Genomic DNA, 21237 nt, shown 5'->3' on the forward strand with positions numbered 1-21237 from the left:
GTTGTAGATGGGAGTCCTACAGAGCAGGGGGTAGACCGCAGACAGGTGCAGAGAGAACTAGGGGAGGTGTCTCTCTACCTGCAGAAGCCTGTGGTCCTATCACCCACCAGTGCCCAGGTCTCCTGGACTGTGAGTAAAACTGAGTGTCATAACCTGGAAAAACAATATGCTACTTTGTACTGTGCTTTATACTTAATAATATCTCGGGAAATATATAATTAACCACCTCTATGTCCCTCCCCCTGTGTTCTGTCATTGGTCAGGTGGCACGTCAGTCTCAGTATGTGCAGGGATACAGGCTGCTGTACCGCTCCACTGGCAGCGCCTGGTTAGTCCAGGACGTGAAAGTGGGGCCTGAGCTCACCACTGTCCTATCAGACCTGCACACAGACACAGACTACGAGGTGAAGGTCCGCCCCTACTTCAACGAGCTGCAGGGACTGGACAGCCACCTGGTGCAGCTACACACCCCTGAGGAGGGTAAGACACGCAGCGGGATGCAGGACGGTCCTTCTCTGTGAAGTCCGTAGGCATACAGTAGTTCACTACATTTTATTGTTGCTGCTCAGACTTTCCCTTAGAATTTATAAAGATTTGTTTGCTTCTAAAATGACTCAATGCTGTGATGTGTTACTGTAGGACACCACAGCACATGCGTATAGGAAAATCTATTTTATTGACCAAAGTCTATTTTTGATTTCCTGGGTCTCATTAACCAACAGTTGTCCATGTTCACATCCTTCCAGTGTTGAGTGCTCCCCCGCAGGCTGTGTCGGTGGTCCAGCTCAGCAACAGCTCTAGCATCAGTGTCTCCTGGGAACCTCCCCCCGCTGATGTGCAGAGTGGTACAGTCCTGGAGTACAAGGTGAGATTACAGCATGGAGACTGTTGAAGCTGTACCTGGCTGGAGGAAAGTGCTACTCTAGACTACTCTGTCTGATGTTAATTTAGTGAAAAGTGGGCAGTTAATTAGTCACTACAGCTGGTCGTGGGAAAGAGAAAATTCATTATTTGTTTGAATCATCAATGTGCTGATTTTAAGCAGTCGGTTTTATCCTTGTTGCCAAAACATGCTGTGTTGAACAGAAATGCTGTGCTAGTGGTTTTAATTAAACATTGCACATTGCTGCCTGCTTAGTATCAGTTAACAGCAACACTTCTGTAGGATGCAAAATCACAATTTAACTAATTTAGTCCTCAGATTTAAATCACTTGTCCTCATCTTGTCGATTGGATCTCCTCTTGGTTTTGCTTTGCAGTCAACAAAAAAAAACGTATTTTCTCAGACTTTTCTGGAAAGGCGTTTTAAAGTCTATCGTATACCCATGTCGTGCCGGCTAGCAACAAAATATCTCCACTTCTGGTTCAGTTGTCCTCTTGGCAACATGATCGACTTGATGCTTCTAGTGTTATTAAATGTTGTAGGTCGTTTCTGTCCCTCTGGAGTTTCTGTCCCATTTCTGTCCCTCGTGAGTTTCTGTCCCATTTCTGTTCCTCCAGAGTTTCTGTCTCTCCACCACTCAGTATCAAGCTTGTTTCTCTGTCTGCCAGGTCTGGTGCCTGGGGAGTGACACTGAGTTGAAGACAGAGAGCCATATCAACAGGACAGTTGATGGAGCAGGGTTGTCCATCCTACTGACTGGACTGCTACCAGACCTCCAGTACAATGTGATGGTGGCTGCAGTCACCAACTTGGGAGTGGGTGAACACAGCCCACCTATAGTCCTGGTCCTCAGTGAGTCAGCTTTACCACTAGAAGAGACCCTTCCTTAGATGCAACATTAATAGCCAACATTAATAGCCAATTAATACCCTGGTCCTCAGTCAGTATGGTAGAAGACTAAAGACTAAAGACGAGGCTTGAGGTTTTTGAATTGTTTGTTACTGGTATACGGTATTTCAACACTTCTTGCTAGAAAACCAATGGGGTAAGTTAGTTATCAGTTTATTCAGGAAGCCATATTGGAAATTAATTTGCCAGACTGATAACCTGGACTCTCTATCATTCAGCCCTGTCACTGGACATGCCTTCAGACCCTCTGCAGAAAGACAGCAGCCTCAGTCTATCAGAGCAGATCACGGGAGTGGTCAGCCAACCAGCATTCATCGCTGGGTTGGGTGTGGCCTCGTGGCTGGCGCTCATGGGCTTCAGTGGTTGGCTATACTGTCGCCACCGCAAGAGGAAAGAGCTGGGACACTACACCACCTCATTTGCCTACACACCTGCAGGTATACTGTAACATCCTTAACCTCAACCCCAACATTGTATTCACATAGCATACAAACAATACCATTAGCATTACACCACTAATCTGTACCAATTCTGTCACCATCACGTTTGCCAAGTCTGGGTATCTGAGTGTCGTATAATGTGACTTGTTCTAATCTGTGGGTTCAGAATCCTAGTGTTGCTGTGATCTATGCCTTTTAGTGTATCTAGGTCAAACTCAGCAGCATGGCTGCCATGTGTTTGATGCCATTCCCCTCAGCAGCCTCCACTGCTTTGAGTAAGATATGTTTTTAATTGCAGCCATTGCTTTTGTTGTTTTTCCTGCAGTTGGATTTGCTCACAGTGAAGGATCTGGTCTCAGCAACGGAAGGTAGAGATCTTGGTTTTACTCAGATATTCAATGTGAACAAGAATCAAATCAAATTTTATTGGTAACATACAAGTGTTTAGCAGATGTTATTGCGAGTATAGCGAAATGCTTGTGTTTCTAGCTCCGACAGTGTAGTAATATCTAACATATACCCAACACACACAAATCTAATTAAAGGAATGAGTGCACTCTTTATTACAAACAGCATAGACTTACAGTAATATCTGACCTTTTAGTTCTCTCCATCTGCCTACAGTAGACCAGGGATGCTGGGCTCCAACATGGGGAACTACCCATGGCTAGCAGACTCCTGGCCAGCCCCTGGCCTTGCCCACAATGGAAAAGACTCAGTCAACTGTTGCTCTGGCAAACTGGACTCTACAGACAGATACTACAATGGTGAGAGCCCACAGTCACTTCTTGCAACTTAGGGTGGGATAAAATGCAGTAGTTTGAACAGAGGCAAAATTAATAGTAATAAGCCGCCATTGCTGCTCAAATGATGGAAGCTATTTGAGCTTTTGTGATTGACCAGGAAATTGCAGAGGGAAGATGAAGTGGTTCATTCAAGGAAATGGGTTCCACTTTACATTTTTTATTTACTTTCTATTTCTGTCCCGCAGTTGGCATCTCCAATTACCTGAGCCAGTCTGAGAAGTACAGCTCAGTGTCCACAGACAGTCCCATCTACAGCACCATCAATACAGCTGCTGCCGAGGACCTGCAGGGTTTAGCCTACTACAACAAATACTCCAACACCGCATACACCCAGGGCTCCAACACCCCATACACCCAGGGCTCCAACACCCCATACACCCAGGGCTCCAACACCCCATACACCCAGGGCTCCAACACCCCATACACCCAGGGCTCCAACACCTCATACACCCAGGGATCCAACACCCCATACACCCAGGGATCCAACACCCCATACACCCAGGGCTCCAACACCCCATACACCCAGGGCTCCAACACCTCATACACCCAGGGCTCCAACACCCCATACACCCAGGGCTCCAACACCCCCTACACCCAGGGCCCTGACCCCTACGCCATTACCCCCGTCCTCTCCAACTCTGGCCTCTTCGGTCTGGAGCAGGACCTGGACCAGTTGACCGTCCAGTCTAGAGAGTACGCCAAGATGCAGTACGCCAGGACAAGCAATGGTACAGGCAGCTATTACACTTCTCATGTACTGTAGTTAAGGGCTCATGGAATGTTCGTTAGTGAGGATATAGCTAACTCTGTTACATAGTTGATGTGGGTGTTTGTATGCTGTACACAAATGTATCGTACATACATATGTTTAACATAGCTAATTTCGAATGTTCTCCTCAGCTTTATTTAAATAAGTGTGTGGGTTGTCTGCTGCCTCTGTACTGTAGCCAAGCTGGTGAAGCAGAGGTCCACGTGTCCTCCATCCAAGCCTGCACCACTCAACTGGGAGGACGTGCTGTCTCTACCACTGCCTGCTAATAAAGAACGGAGTTACACAAAGAGAGACAGGGATGAGGGGAGGAACAGGTAACACCTAGCGCCATATCCCCTGTAGACACCCTCCCATGGGACAGCTTGTTAAGTACAGATGAGGGAACTAACGGTGTATGGAGGGAAATGGCAGTAGAGGGAAGGAAAACCAGGACTGCTGAAGTTGTTACATATTGAACCTTTTCTCCATAACTCATTGTGATTTTTCCTGATGTTCCCTTTTTATCTATTCTCTGACACCCTCATTTGAGGGCTATGTTTAGTTTGAATGTATGGCTTGCACTCTATTTGATCTGATAGTTTACCTGAACTATATAGCAAGAGTTTGTGACGTTAGGGCCAGAACCTGTCCTCCGATTCAAACCAGATTGTAAACTCTAATGATGTTTACTATGGTTAAAGTTGGAGTTAAAAACATTCTTGTCTGGAGACTTAGGAGAGACTCTTATTGTGGCTGCATCAGGGGGAGTGTAGAGTGTCCTCTAACTGACTGTGACAGATGAGATTGTGACCATAACTGGGGGGACCTAGCTGCTCTGACTGTACAGCATCTTTTGTAATGACATTAGCCACCGTCTGACAGTGTGGATTAGCACTTTCCTGTTTCAATAACAAGTCCTCTATTAAATCTGCTCTGATGTCCTCTGACGTTGTCACGGCAACATAAATCATTTGAAGTCACTCTTGTGTTTTGTAACCCAATGCTGTTGGTTCCTCTTTTAAAATGTAACTCTGTCAACTACTGTTACTGTCTCTGGATATGGCTGTTAATGTGCCTCGAAGACTTTTCTTTATGAAGTACAAGTATTGAGTAAGATATACCCCTTAGATTTATACTGGGGTCTTACTGACAATGTTTTTCACTCCATGTGTCAGGTCCTCTTAGTTGTTAAACCAGTGGTCTTTTCTTCTCTTCCTCCTGCTCCCAGTAGCTCAGATGAGGATGAGGAGGACTGGTGTCCCCCGCTGCCAGCCAGGACCTACCTGATGGAAGGCTCCAGGGATGAGTTACCCAGCCTGCCCTCCTCCAGAAGAGAGGAGCTGACCCAGGGCTCCACCTCCAGCATGCGGTCCACAGCCATACTTCCCCCCTCCCCTCAGGAGGAGACACACCCCCTCAACCCCAACGACAGCCCCCCGCTGCAGCACTTTGACCTGCTGGCCTGCTACGGGCCCAGTTCCCAGGTCTCCCATTCCAACCCCAACCTGTTCGCCAATAAGGATGATGTCAGCGGGCCATATGATGTCAGCGGGCCATACCACACCAACCAATGGGGAGACACCTTCATGGGGGAGAGCTATATTTCAGAGAGGTGTGACGGAGGAGGTTAGTTGTACACACCTGTCCCCCTGTCTTTACACACCTGTTCCCCTCTCATAGTTCTAATGCATAGGATAATTATTTCTATGTGTAGCTAGCCTCTTGAAAATGACCAGCCTGGTCACAGAACTGTATGTGCCTAAGCCACGTCCTTTGTCATGTGTTGCCATGTCATGCATACAGTCTGTGTTTGGCATGATAATGAACTGGACAAGAGGAGTTGGCTAAAGCACACACAGATCTACTACCAGGCTAATCCATAACTGCATACTTATCCTGAATTATTCAATGTTGTCATGTTACGTTAACACCAAGTATTTGCATATGAAGATGGTGCTGTGTCTTTTATTCCCTCTGAATGTCTACTTGATGATGACATCACTGTTCTTTTCTGTCAGGACAATCTCCTCCTTTCCTGGCTGAGTCTGCCCACGCTACTCAGGGGCAAAGAACCAGGAGCAAGAAGAAAGTCCTCAGGGAGGGTCAGCACCGACGAGAGCTGCATGACCAAGCAGGTAAGACATATTGGACACTGGGCTACATTTATGTTATCTTCATATCATATCTTCTCTTTGGAGAGGCTTTTACACAAGGCAACACACACAGCTTTTGGAATAACAAGTTACCCCAGCTTATTATTTGCAAGAACTTAGAAATGTCTCTTACTGGCTCTAACGTCTTGGTATTTTGCTAGAGGAGGTTTTTAAATGCACATGAGTAACATTCCCGCCTTGGGATTCAAGCCACATCCTTACAGTACAGTGTATTTACATTTTGGTAATTTAACAGGTGGTCTTATCCAGTACGTATTGGTTAAAGTCCTATAGTGTGCATCCAGCTGTGAATAGATAGACTGCAGTGCTTTAAAGAGGCAACCTGTTAGGTCAAATGAAGGCAGTGTTTTTTTTATCATGAGCTGTCAATCAGTCTTTGCAGACCTGCCCCCGCCGCCGGCCCCACCCCCTGTCGCAGACGACCCCCTGCAGCTCCTGGCTGATGTGCTGGGCTGCAGCCGGACACCGTCGGCGGACAACTCGCCGGCTCTGCAGAGGAGAGGAGACTACTCCTCACCCCATAAGAGGGGGCCTGCCATGTGGGACTCACAGGGTATGCATCAAACCATCTAATTAATGCAAATGAATACAAATATGCAAATACACATACAGTGCAGTATTATAAAAGCCACAGACACATATTGTGATTGAGGTCTAGTAATGCTCCGTCTACATTCACACGCATACAAATCCTCTGTGGACTTAAAATAATGCATTGGTTTAAGCACACATATCTAGCAGCAATCCCCTCTACTCAGGTGGACAGAGATGGTGGAAGGTCTAGTCTGGTTCAGCACTTAGAATCTGACCCATATAATTCCAGCTGCACTTTTGAGTGATTGCATATTGTCATCTGCAGATGAGGGGGTAATCCCATACTGCCCATCCAGCTTTTTGCCCCGGGGCCAGATGTCAGGCTACGGTTTCCTTGGTGGAGGGGCCTCCTCGCGGGCTTCAACTGGACAGAGAGGGCCTGGAGCTGTCCGGAGGAGGGACGAGGTGAGTCCAGGATGAAGGACAGCAGAACTACCTGGTATGGCTCAGTAGAGACATGATGTTAGTCCTGTAGTTGTTATCAGTGTTGTTCTACTAAAGTCTAGTACTGTAGTGGGTTAATGTAAGGCAATGATTTGGTGATTATCCAAGACAAGTTTGGGTCTTAATAAGTGTTTATTGGATTGGCACAGAGAGACAAGAGACCCAGTGGCCCAAGACACACCTGGCTCTCCGCTGCTTTAATTTCTCTACCAGTCTGGTATGGTTTATCCAACATGTTGGTAATATTAATTCCAAATCAAGACTGCAGTGTTTCCATCTATAGTATGTTGCACAGGGTAGATTATGGACATGTCAAACTAATGTTTTGACAATGGCATAGATGTAGGCAAATATGGGGGGTCAGTAGATTTATGAGAGCTCAACATAAATGGAATACTCATATTTGTGTCGCTAAACCTTGGCTAAATTACAGTGACAGGATTTGTTTTTGGCACCAGCCCCATGGGATGATTGTGTTGTGTGTTTGTTTACTTTCAGAACCTCATGTAGCTGGAAGCAGATTATGTGATGTGAAGTTCTTCGCCATGTGTTTTTTAAAAGGTTGTTTTGCTGCTTCCATTTTTGCTGAAATCCAGCCTGTTGCCATGGTGTCAAAGAAGAGCTGAAGACGAAAGTGAGAGCATTTAGGCTTGCCACCTGCTTTTTCAATATTAGTTCATATTTGTGTTTTTTATTTATTCATAATTTGTATGTGATTTGATGTCCTGCCTCTGTATATAAACATCTTTGCAACTTTTTTAAAACATAACCTGGGATAAAGATAATATATTGTATTTTAAGAAAAGGGAAAGAAAGTCTTAAAATGACTATAGATATTATACATCAGATGTTTGAATGTACCTTATGTTTATTGTTTACCATGGTGATGTTTGTAATGAAAGGATATGAGGCAGAAACTGTTAACAAGACCTTCTGATAGTTGGGCATCTGAGGTTCTGTGAGTGTGTTAACAGTTTCTCTTTCTCTCTCGCGCGCTGTCATTGTGGAGTCAACCTCCTGCTTCTTCTGAACGGGCATATCGATCTTTTCAACAGCAGATGAAGCAGCCTTGTCATTTTAGGTTGTGATGCTGAAAATGTGTGAACCTATACCCTTGTTAAACACCAATTGTTATGTTCTGTCATCAGTGGAATGATTTGTTAAAAAATACCAATAAAACATTTGTTACTCTAAAGACATGTTTCTCTAGACTGTTTCCTGGAATCGATCTAGTGTAGGTAATACTATCCTAAAAACCTGCTATATTGATTCACATTTACAATAAAAAAAGTACCCTTTCCCTGGGTTATTTGTATTGTGCCACTGTGCACTGACTTTGATGTAATTGTTAACTGCTAAACCCAGACAGATTTCAGATTGGTTTTTCTGCCAGACAGTAGAAAGTAGTTAACAGTAAGGTGGTGAGGGGGACAACCCAACACAAAACTACAGTAGAGAACTGGATCAGGCAGAGATATTCTACAGTTAAAAGGTAACCAGAGGAGGGAGAGGTGTTTATTTTGTGTGGAATATTGGGCAGGATATGTGAGGTGTGTTAAATTAACTGACTGGCTGGGAGTGTGGTGGATGAGGTTGGGAGAGAGAGGAGCATGTGAGCTGTTCCACCTGAGACGCACTCTTCCCGGGTCTCTAGAAGCTCCTCTGTGTACAATATGAACCTCCTTTATTCTGTGTCTCTAGTGACTGGTACACTGGTATCAATCATAAATCCATGCAGTTATCTTTCAATACGGTCGGTCTCAAGCCATTCTGAAAACCTCCGCTTAAGATCCTGTTTTTAGGTAAGAACATGTAGGGGTTTGTCTGTATAGAATGTTTTTCCATCATAAATATAGGAACAGAAATAAACAAACATCTATTGAGATGTTTTTATATCTGTGGCAGGGTTGGGGTCAATTCCATATAAATTAGTCAATTCAGGAGGTACACTAAAATTCAAATTCTCTTCAATGCTTTTCGATGAGGAACATTTTCTATTTTAATTTGAGTTTTTTTATTTTTATTGACTGGAATTGAAATGGAATTGGCTCCAACCCTGATCAGCTGTATATGATGGGATTGTAAATATGAGAACTGATCTGTTGAGTAGAGATTCATATAGGTCAACCATGAACCCACCATGAATCCATACACGCAGTAAGAACATAAAATACCTACATGTTTGATATCAATGGTAGATGATGGTATAATAAATGTAATGTAGATTATAAATCAAGCATGGTTGTCATCATGGAGAGATGATCCCATGTACTGTTGACTAAATACTCCAGAGTCAGTTACCATGTGGAGGATGACCAGTTGGCCAGATACTGGTTAGATGAGTAATAGAGGCCTGCGGAACTGGCTCCATATGTGGATGTATAACTTGATAGGAGGCACCATCTAGTGGCTGTTACATAGTGTACATAGGATGTGTAGATCATTTTTAATTTAACTAGGCAAGTCCGCTAAGAACAAATTATTATTTACAATGACGGCCTACCCTAAACCAGACGAAGCTGGGGCCTATGGGACTCCCAATCACGGCCGGTTGTGATACAGCCTGGAATCGAACCAGGGTCTATAGTGACATCTCTAGCACTGAGATGCAGTGCCTTAGACCGCTGCGCCACTCGGAAGACCACATTAGGCCACACAGACGCTGTCATAATGGAGCATTTTTTTGTCTCTTAACTTGCTCAAGCATGACTCAAAATTTGAGCAAAACTAGTAAATTAATTCAAAATGTGTACAAAAAATATGTATATATGTATGCACTCACAATTTGCTTTGCTCGCTAAGTTGCTTTGGATAAAAGTGAATTTATTCTAAATGGCATTTATATTAAAAGAACTCAACAAATCACTGGCTGTTGACAGACATCTTCCGCCTAACGAAACACACACACACACACACACAAAAAAAAAAATATATATATATATATATATATATATATATATATATATATATAGATGAGAAATAATGACTGTATACAGTGTAATAAATATATCGCATAAGCTGGTCTATTGCGCAACACTTATCTGCTGATACAAAAGACACATTCTGTGTTGAACTGATACTAGCTATACACGCACACCCAGAAACAGATTGGCCGACTTAGACCTTACACAGCACTGATAAAACAGGAAATGCCCTGATCACAGGGGCCAGCGGCCAGTCTCGCAATAACATCTTGTGACTACAGAGACACACAGACAATGACTCAGCACAAAATACACACGTACACACACACACACAAACCCATCCCAGAGGGCTGGGTCAGCGGAACAGAGAACACACTCATGGACCAATGGGGAGTCGACACCGACCCGAGACCGGATCAACCCTCCACTCAACGACCAGTCAGGAGGACGAATCTACAAGACTCAACCTACGTCATAGCATTACAATCATGTTGTATAAAACAGATGCACACTATGTTTCGGGGCTCTCTTCCGCTAGTTCCCTAAGAGCTAAACGAAGGAGTCCGTGCACGCTTTGCCAAATATCTTTGTCTCATAATAAAATGCCTTACTATAATTGAATCCACCCGGTCCAGCGTCCTGACTTGGTCTCTTTCTCAAGTAACTGATCATCAACAAAACTTGGTAGCAGAGGATGGTTTCATACTTCTGAATTCGGTCCATAAATGGTTGATGTGAGAGGAGACAAGTCCAGGACAATCTTGTAGGACGGGTGACCTGTCCGCAGGAGCCATCGGCGATTCTACTTGCCCCGGGAAACTGATCAACGAGCTCGACTAAAAAAAGGTAAGCAGAGCCTGTTAAAACAAAATCTGCATATTGTATTATAGTCTTATCCAAATTTTGATCAGAAGTACTGGGCGTGAGTATGAATTACTGTTAAAATTGTATGAAATTATATTGACAAACGTTAAGGCTGAGTACAAGGATATTTTTGGTAATAGGCCTGATACCAAGTAGCATCAGTAGAAACTGGGATTGGTACAAATGTATTCCGTGAGATTATGACCATCCACAGTGGCGTGTGGATAGGAGAAATTAATACAAAGTCGGGTACATAAGAGTGAAATAGAGAGATCGTGTGTCGGTCGTGAATAGAGAGATCGTGTGTCGGTCAAAGTCTGTGTGACTCCCCTGTTAAATTAAAAGCCTGTGTGGCGCAACATTGATAGAATACATCTGCTAACTAGGGAAGGCTTACTGGAATAGCTAACCAGAAGAGAACGCCCAGTTAAATGCGGATGGATAAAGTAAGATAACTTAATTTAATAACCCTGTTAATTTCATGGCCGACTGAGGCGGCGAGGAGTTTAGAGCATCCGACTATAGTGGGATGACTTGGGAAAATAATAACCTGTGATAACGTGTTTAGTTTCGTCCCGGACGTCTAAGATTTATTTTAGCCCGGTTGATATGTGGTAGGGAGGGACCCGTGCACAGCCAGTTCGTCTGAGACTTGTTCTCAGCCCTGTTGAGAGTGCTTGTTTGTACACAGCCCGTAAGTCTGAAGTGGCTTTCAGCCCGGGAGAGTGTTTTGTCTGTCTAGATAGGTGGATGACTGAGGTTAAACTCAGCCAGGAGGAGTGATTTTTGTTGGACATATGGTCCGTTCCATGAGACCCGGACTGTCGATTTGAGAACTAATTAGAACTGACTAAATTGTGGAAATATAATTTTGCAGCCGCCGTGCTGTTGGTATTGTCTTGGGGTATTTTACGCAGTTTATCCAATTACAATTTTAAAACTTTGTCTACGAGGGTGGGGCACCAGAGATAAGTCTGTGCCAGCACCGTGAATACATCGCTGGTCTTGACCAACGACGGGCTAAGTATACAAAGATAGAGGGACATTTATACAAATAATAACATGGCAGCCATTCCGCCCACCAAACTTAAATTCAGTGAATATTTGGAACAAAAAATACAGGATAGAGCTGGGGGGAAAGGAATAGTATAAAGCAATTGGTAGGAGAGATACGGGATTGTACACAAATTTGGGTCGGCGTACAGGCCCCAATCTCAGGGCCTCGTGAAACGCGCCAATCAATCCCTTAAGGCTAAAATAGCTAAGGTATGTGCAGGTTCAAAGTTGACTTGGGTTGACGCCCTGCCCCTGGCGTTGATGGCTATGAGAGCCTCTCCAGGTGCAGGCAGCCATCTCTCTCCTCATGAGATAATGGCTGGTAGAGTCAGGCCTGGTCCACCAAGGGAGGGAGGTCATATGCCCGCCCTTGATGTACAATAAATTGCAATGTCTGACCATGTGAGAAAACTGACGGAACTGTCTGCAGCTCTCTCCACACAGATCCGCAAGGTCCAAGAGGGGGAGCTGTCGGGAGACTCGCCACCACTGAAGGTAAAAGTTGGGGACTGGGTGAGGGTCAAAGTCCACAAGAGAAAGTGGCTAGAACCCAGGTGGACTGGACCGTACGAAGTGAAGGAAGTTACTTCACACTCTGTTCAGGTCAAAGGCAAATCAGGCGCGCCCTGGCACCACCTTACACACTGCACTCCGGCCCCAACCCCTTCCAGAACTTTGACTGAAACCAGGGCCGATTTACGCGCCCTAAAATTCGATTCCAACCACTGAAACCTTAGTTGGGGAAAATGGGACCACAGCTCCCGTTTCCACGACCTAAGGCGCCACGCCCAGGGTTGGGTTATCTCCCTCCCTGGGAGAGGCTGGGGATATCAGCTCCCCTGTTGGTTATTTTCATAATCATTGCCGGAGTATCCTTAGGAACTCTCACTGGTGGGGATTTGAACATTGCATGGAAAAATATTAAGTTAGTAAAGTGAATTGCAGGTGGAGTTAATTTTATTTTTACAGGGACGGTGCACATTAAACACAGTTGTGTATAATGGCAGGGTATTCTTAGCAAACAGAATGGGCCGGTTTGCAGACAAACTGAAGGGGTTTAAGGTTTTAAGCAATCTTGGGTTAAATTAGTCAAGCAGTATGTTAAGGTAGGGGAGTTTAATAGGTTTGAAGTACAGTATTGTATCCAAGGGTAGCGCATGTTCAATTAAGTTTAAAACTAATGACCGGGGGGAGTATAATGGAATTATAAAGTATTTTTAGGTTTTGTTTGTAGTTAACGTTTGGGTTTTTGAATCGGTGTAGTATGAGGAAATGCTGACCAAGTGGTTATTTTATGGAAAAAGGAGCGCTTAACTGTCTTTGGAAAAAATCCTAGGGACAGGATATCTTAAAGGGGTATACACACATGGCATTTTGGAAGTTTTGTTTTCTGAGTTTTAATAAACACACAAAATTCTTTTGATAAGGGATGTTCTGGGAACCTGGGATACAAATGTAGATAAAGTTCTTAGCTTTAATTTGTTTAATGTAGTAAGAAACACGGTTCTGAAAGGGTGGTATGACTTTTTAACCCCTCTGGTGACTTTTCCTGTGTGGTCTGATCAGCCACATTGAAAAGCCATTTGGATGGTGAATTTAAGGGCATTGGTGATATTGATTTTAAGGGAATTTGTAGAACTGATAATTATGATGGAGTTAAAGCTCTTAGACACAATTGATCATTTGAACCAATGATAGGACTAAAAGGGCAAAGCCTTAGACTAAGGGTAGGCTTCCTTAAGTCTATTTTCCTAGAACAATAAGGGTAAAATATTTTTTCTGGGTGGAGTAAATCAGATGAGTCATTTTGATCTGATTATGTGATTTGAAAATATTTTGACCAGTAGCAGGGGTATTTTTTACATGATCTAGATATGTTTATTTTCCCTTAGGAAGTCAGCTGTTGTTGAATTCAGTGTAAGAGATTTAACACAACAAGGCTGTGGAATTGATATACTAGTATTACTATATTTTGTTGTGAATAAGTTTAATAATGGTAGACTTATGTCAACAGGACAGGGATACATGACATCTTTAGGTGATCCAGGATTATTGAGGGTATCGAGATAAATTTAAGTAGATATGCAATATCTAGACGGGTTGATTTTTCTAAAGTTCAGGAGTGCAACCAAGGAGACAATGAGACATTTAGTCAATATTTGGAAACAACCCAGATTTGATACTTTCTGTTATGGGAAAGAGCTGGAGACAGATAGAAGGGCAGACAGAGAGATCCTCCCCTGCACTGCTGTAACCTTGAGGGTTGGGGAGTAGCAGGAAGAAAGAAGGGGGGCCAGCAGGAGTAGATAGGAAGAGAATTTGGTTCACTTAGCTTTAGGATATTAATTCATGGAGAGACTATCGGCTCCATTGGCAGGCATGTATTTTAGTTTTGATTTGAAGTTTATGTTTGGTAAAATCGCTAGGAGGAGATATGATAATTTTGTTGAAAGTAATTGTTACCCTAACTAAAAGAGCAATGAAAGCTTAGTTGGTTTCAGGTGTTAGACACTGAACCATTGCCCAGACACTATTCTGCACAGTAGGCCGAAATAGTAGCATTGACTAGAACCGGTGAAATAAGAAAGGAGAGAAAAGTTACTATTTTACACAGACAAGCACATAGACATTTAAAACCATACAAAACAGCACAGATACATCTTAAAGAAGATAAGACACTTGACAGAGGATTGTAAAATGATAGCCAAGGATGAAGGCCCCAGGGAGAATTGGACATGTGGAAAATGAAAGGGGGCATCCTACAAGAGAAGGTCTGACATAAGGATAATTTACTTATCCTACCAAAGACATTGTATGGATACGCAGCAATATTGATACATAGGCTACGCAATGTATCAAGGGGAGGGAAGTATAGTAGAGTAGTTAGGAAAGAGTGATGGCCTAGAGGATAATTACTTAAACAACATTTTTTGTAAGATATCCATTCCAACAGTTGGAAATTGACCTTATTGAGATATTCCGAATTGAGGGGAAGAAGGGGTGTTTAACAGTAACAGATAAGTATAGCAAATGGGTAGAAGCGTTCCCAACTTACTTGGTGGACATGATTATGGTAGCTAAAATATTAAGTCAAGATATTATCCCTAGAGTTGGTTTATTATGAGCCATCTCTTTAAATGATGAATGACAGTTTAGCTAATCAGGTAGAGCCTATAGAATGACAGAGTTAGAGATACCAGAACAGGTAGACATAGAAGTTGAAGAAATACTAGCAGAGCACATGAGAAGACTGTTTGTTAACCAAACCCGTATGTCCAAGATTTTGTGTCCAACAGGTTAATTACAGGAGAAGGTGATTCACTCAATCCAACCAGGAGACTGGGTGTGGATCCAGTCCCTGAGGAGAAAAAACTGGAAGCAACACCGTTGGGAAGGCCCATACCAGGTTCTGTTAAACCACTGCCTTTGCCATTAGAAAAGCTGAGAGAGTCACTTGGGTCCACGTTACCCACTGCAAGAAGGTATGTACACATATGAACACTGTTGATCACACACAGAGTTAGGAGAAGAACCGATACCAATAGGGTCCGGGGGTTACCTCCTTAACAAAGATTTCCTATCCCAACCGTTCATCACTGTGTGTGCTCCTAGAGGTGTGAGTATGGGGTGGTACCTAGCAGAGAGACTAAGGGCAGGAGAGGGTTGGCGGTTTTTGGGAAAAGTAGAGACTCTGAGCTGCATCATAGTCTAATCTGACTGATACATTCAGATCCACCACCTTCTGGTACAAATCATACGATACCGTTGTCATTGAGAAGAAGTAGAAGATAAACTATATAATACACTGATGAGTGACATACAGAATAAGGCATTAAAGAAAATCAAGATGTAGAATTTAAGGTAAACATTAAACAATTTCCTGGGGAAGCAGACAACTGTACAGGAATTGGGGTTGGCCAGATTGAAGTACTTAGCTAACCCACCTCGGTTCACCTAAATTCCGGATGAATACCAGTGTTATAGATACAAGAATGGCACCGAGAACTTAGATGATTTTAATGGCTGAAAGTAATCGTGAATGTGACTGACTTAGGTTTGAAAGATGAATAGAAAATGTTTAACCTCACAGCACCTATAACTGATGAAGGGTGGGCTAGTACCAGCAAAGGACGCATACGACGGAAATTACCACAAAGGGTGGTTAGGAACTTGCGCCCTGGGGTTATTGGTCCAACCAGTTCGAGTTAGTCATCAGAGGCCAGTTATAGGAGGCTAAAGTAGGCACAGGAGGAGTTTTGACCAGGATGGGAGTAGCTTTGTCTAGATGGATGCTAGTGGCATCCTCAGGGAAGTTCCAGATGAATACAAAGCTATGGATCAAATATGTGAAGGCTTTAACACTACATTATTTTGGTGGTTGACAATAAATAAAAATGTGGATGGGATTGATGACATATTTTATAATCAACAGAGATTCATGAATGAAAACGGGGATGCAGTAAAGAGGTTCTCTGATCAATTATCCGCCACCTCCCTCATGACCTGGTATAATAGACTGACTCTCGATATGTTATTGGCAGAAGAGGCCAGTGTAGGTAGAATGATTAGGTTCAGCGATACACGTACATTCCTGAGAACACATCCCATGTTTGGGAAATGGAAAAGTGTTGTAAGAACTGTATTATGGGCTGCTTTCACCGGTATGAGTGTGTTGATTGATTGATGAGTATATGCCAAGTATGAAAGGTTTAATCACCAGAATTCTGGAGAGATTGATAACGGAGCAGATGGGCAACCGGAATGATGCCTTTGATGGAAGTGACCCCGGAGGACACTGAATCCAGCTCTGGGCAATGATCCTTGGTTTACTGTTGAGGAAGCAGCACCTACTTACATATTCCAAGACTAGATGTGTCACGTCTCTTGTGAGACGTGAAGAGGGGGACTCACAAAATTTGCCTCTTGCAAATTTTGCCCTTGTTTTCCTATTCTTATATATATGTCACGTCTTTTAGACGTGAAGAGGGGGATTTGTAATAAATATATCGCATAAGCTGGTCTATTGCGCAACACTTATCTGCTGATACAAAAGACACATTCTGTGTTGAACTGATACTAGCTATACACGCACACCCAGAAACAGATTGGCCGACTTAGACCTTACACAGCACTGATAAAACAGGAAATGCCCTGATCACAGGGGCCAGCGGCCAGTCTCGCAATAACATCTTGTGACTACAGAGACACACAGACAATGACTCAGCACAAAATACACACGTACACACACACACACAAACCCATCCCAGAGGGCTGGGTCAGCGGAACAGAGAACACACTCATGGACCAATGGGGAGTCGACACCGACCCGAGACCGGATCAACCCTCCACTCAAGGACCAGTCAGGAGGACGAATCTACAAGACTCAACCTACGTCATAGCATTACAATCATGTTGTATAAAACAGATGCACACTATGTTTCGGGGCTCTCTTCCGCTAGTTCCCTAAGAGCTAAACGAAGGAGTCCGTGCACGCTTTGCCAAATATCTTTGTCTCATAATAAAATGCCTTACTATAATTGAATCCACCCGGTCCAGCGTCCTGACTTGGTCTCTTTCTCAAGTAACTGATCATCAACAACAGTGCATTTGGAAAGTATTCAGACCCCTTGCCTTTTTCCTCATTTTGTTACATTACAGCCTTATTCTAAAATTGAGTGAATTCGTTTTTCCTCATCACTCTACACACAATACCCCATAATGACAAAGCGAAAAACAGGTTTTTCGAAATTATTGCACATTTATTAAAAATAAAAACAGAAATACCTTATTTACATAAGTATTCAGACCCTTTAATTGTAACGTTAGACTTGTTTACATGCTGCTGTGCGGTTTGTTACTAACCTTACCTTGCTACCTGCCAACTTTACGGTTTTTAATTTTTAATTTCCGTTTATATATTTTTAGTTTTTCCCTCGCTTGACTTTTTTCATTCAACTTTTTCACTCCAGACGCTTTTCCTGGACGTGATTCGTCAGGACCTCCACCAGCCGAAGCTAAGTAGTAACATTAACATTATGCCTTCTAATTGCTGTCGCTGTACTCATAATATACAGGAAAACGATCGCCTTATGGCGATGATAGCTGTGCTGCAAGCCCAGCTTTAGATGCAATCGTTAGGCAAGGGTAATTTAAGTGTAGGAAAGGATGAAACAGCGCCTGTGCCACCAATAAGTACAGATAGTACAATTTTCTCATGGTTTCTGGAAGGAAATGCTGTAGGAATGCTCAACCGGTGTCGCTCATTCAGCCGACAGAAACTTTCAACTGGTTCTCTCCATTAAGCAACGGGTCGGAGTCAGAGGCCGAGCCTTCTCTGGGCTCTACTCCTCCCTATCCTCCTATCATCTCGAAAACAAAAAGTGTTTTTCTTTCAGTGAAATACGGAACCGGTCGGTATTTTATCTAACGGGTGGCATCCCTAAGTCTAAATATTCCTTTTACATTGCACAACCTTCAATGGTATGTCATAATTACGTAAAATTCCGGCAAATTAGTTCGCAACGAGCCAGGCAATGAACGCAAAAGCAGTGACACAATTTCATGTTAGCAGGCAATATTAACTAAATATGCAGGTTTAAAAATATATACTTGTGTATTGATTTTAAAGAAAGGCATTGATGTTTATGGTTGTGTACATTGGTGCAATGGCAGTGCTTTTTTCGCAAATGCGCAGGTGAAAGGTGACCAAAACGCAGAGGGTATAGTGCTCATCTTCTTTTATTATTAATAAAGTGAACACTTAAACGAAAACAACAAACCGACAATCAACAGTTCTGCAAGGTACACAGACTATACAGAAAGCAACCACCCACAAACCCAAAGGAAAAAACAGGCTGCCTAAGTATGGCTTCCAATCAGAGACAACGAAAAACACCTGCCTCTGATTGGAAACCATACTCGGCCAAACATGGAAAAAAGAAACATAGAAATAGAAAACTAGAACCAAAATCCCCTAGAACCAAAAAACACAAAACACACAAAACAAACACCCCCTGCCACGCCCTGACCATACTACAATTACAAATGACCCCTTTACTGGTCAGGACGTGACACCCATTTGTCGAAGTAGGCTGTGATTCGATGAGAAATGAACAGGCACCGCATCGATTATATGCAACGCAGGACACGTTAGATAAACTAGTAATATCATCAACCATGTGTAGTTAACTAGTGATTATGTTAAGATTGATAGTTTTTTATAAGATAAGTTTAATGCTAGCTAGCAACTTACCTTGGCTTCTTGCTGCCCTTGCGTAACAGGTAGTCAGCCTGCCATGCAGGCTCCTCGTGGAGTGCAATGTAAGGCAGGTGGTTAGAGCGTTGGACTAGTAACCAGAAGGTTGCAAAAACGAATCCCCGAATCCCCCCTGAACAAGGCAGTTAACCCCCGTTCCTAGGCCGTCATTGAAAATAAGAATGTGTTCTTAATCTGACTTGCCTGGTTAAATAAAGGTGTAAAAAAAAAAAATTGGTGGCCAAAAGTACCGATTACCGATTGTTATGAAAACTTGAAATCGGCCCTAATTAATCGGCCATTCCGATTAATCGGTCGACCTCTCCTCTAAACCTTGAAGTTGCATACTGGACCCAATTCCAACTAAACTACTGACAGAGCTGCTTCCTGTGCTTGGCCCTCCTATGTTGAACATAATAAACAGCTCTCTATCCACCGGATGTGTACCAAACTCACCAAAAGTGGCAGTATAAAAGCCTATCTTGAAAAAGCAAAACCTTGACCAAGAAAATATAAAAAACTATCTGTCTATATCGAATCTCCCATTCCTCAAAAAAAAAAAAAAAAAAGCTGTTGCGCAGCAACTCACTCCCTTCCTGAAGACAAACAATGTATACATAACGCATCAGTATGGTTTTAGACCCCATCATAGCACTGAGACTGCACTTGTGAAGGTGGTAAATTACCTTTTAATGGCGTCAGACCGAGGCTCTGCATCTGTCCTCGTGCTCGTAGACCTTAGTGCTGCTTTTGATAACATCGATCACCACATTCTTTTGGAGAGATTGGAAACCCAAATTGGTCTACACTGACAAGTTCTGGCCTGGTTTAGATCTTATCTGTCAGAAAGATGTCAGTTTGTCTCTGTGGATGGTTTGTCCTCTGACAAATCAACTGTAAATTTCGCTGTTCCTCAAGGCTCCGATTTAGGACCACTATTGTTTTCACTATATATTTTACCTCTTGGTGATGTCATTCGGAAACATAATGTTAACCTCTATGGGCTAGGTGGGACGTGACCTTCCCACTCTATTCAACAGCCAGTGGAACAGCGTGGCGCGAAATACAAAAACCTCAAAAATGCAATAATTTCAATTTTTCAAACATATGACTATTTCACACCATTTTAAAGATAAGACTCTCATTAATATAACCACATTGTCCGATTTCAAAAAGGCTTTACAGCGAAAGCAAAACATTAGATTATGTTAGGAGAGTACATAGCCAAAAGTAATCACACAGCCATTTTCCAAGCAAGCATATATGTCACAAAAACCCAAAACACAGCTAAATGAAGCACTAACCTTTGATGATCTTCATCAGATGACACTCCTAGGACATTATGTTATACAATACATGTATGTTTTGTTCAATCAAGTTCATATTTATATCAAAAAACAGCTTTTTACATTGGCGTGTGATGTTCAGAAAATGTATTCCCACCGAAAACTTCCGGTGAATTTACTAAATTACTCATCATAAACGTTGACAAAATACATAACAATTATTTTAAGAATTATAGATACAGAACTCCTTTATGCAATCGCTATGTCAGATTTTAAAATAGCATTTCGGTGAAAGCACATTTTGCAATATTCTGAGTACATAGCCCAGCCATCACGGTGAGCTATTCAGACACCCGCCAAGTTCGGGGCACACTAAACTCAGAATTAGTATTAGAAAAATTGTATTACCTTTGCTGATCTTCGTCAGAATGCACTCCCAGGACTGCTACTTCCACAATAAATGTTGTTTTTGTTCCAAATAATCCCTAGTTATGTCCAAATACCGTTTTGTTCGTGCGTTCAGGTCACTATCCAAAGGGTAACACGCGAGTGCATTTCGAGACAAAAAAATTCAAAATGTTCCATTGCCGTACTTAGAAGCATGTCAAATGCTGTTTAAAATCAATTTTTATGGTATTTTTCTCGTAAAATAGCGACAATATTCCAACCGGACAATAGTGTATTCATTCAAAGAGGGAAAGAAAAAACTGCGTGGTCTCGTGAACACGCATATCCAATCTCTTTGTCACCAAGCAGACCACTGAGAAACTGAGCTACTATACTCTGCCAGAGACAGGAGATGCCTCAATCCGCTTTCTGAAAGCTTTAGAGAGCCAATGGAAGCCATAGAA

At 42.8% G+C, this 21237-nt stretch overlaps 1 protein-coding gene across 3 annotated transcripts in view; it reads left to right on the plus strand.

Moving 5' to 3' along the window:
• The window catches only part of LOC115206387 (roundabout homolog 2), a 65171-nt gene extending 56975 nt beyond the window's left edge, over positions 1-8196 (plus strand). The window contains exons 13-27 of one of the 3 annotated variants that reach the window (XM_029773272.1): positions 8-129; positions 264-480; positions 747-865; positions 1552-1735; positions 2011-2229; positions 2558-2600; positions 2857-2999; positions 3224-3766; positions 3986-4124; positions 5018-5415; positions 5808-5924; positions 6337-6516; positions 6823-6962; positions 7151-7218; positions 7500-8196. In XM_029773272.1, coding sequence (XP_029629132.1) covers positions 8-129; positions 264-480; positions 747-865; positions 1552-1735; positions 2011-2229; positions 2558-2600; positions 2857-2999; positions 3224-3766; positions 3986-4124; positions 5018-5415; positions 5808-5924; positions 6337-6516; positions 6823-6962; positions 7151-7218; position 7500 — 2633 coding nt within the window. In that variant the 3' untranslated portion in view covers positions 7501-8196. Of the gene's footprint in view, positions 1-7; positions 130-263; positions 481-746; positions 866-1551; positions 1736-2010; positions 2230-2557; positions 2601-2856; positions 3000-3223; positions 3767-3985; positions 4125-5017; positions 5416-5807; positions 5925-6336; positions 6517-6822; positions 6997-7150; positions 7219-7499 lie in introns of all 3 variants that reach the window. The other 2 variants (XM_029773273.1, XM_029773274.1) reach the window with 2 other exon arrangements.
• Positions 8197-21237: the final 13041 nt, after the last annotated feature.

The sequence above is a fragment of the Salmo trutta genome, chromosome 13 (genome assembly GCF_901001165.1).
Source record: "Salmo trutta chromosome 13, fSalTru1.1, whole genome shotgun sequence".
Taxonomy (NCBI): Eukaryota; Metazoa; Chordata; class Actinopteri; order Salmoniformes; family Salmonidae; genus Salmo; species Salmo trutta.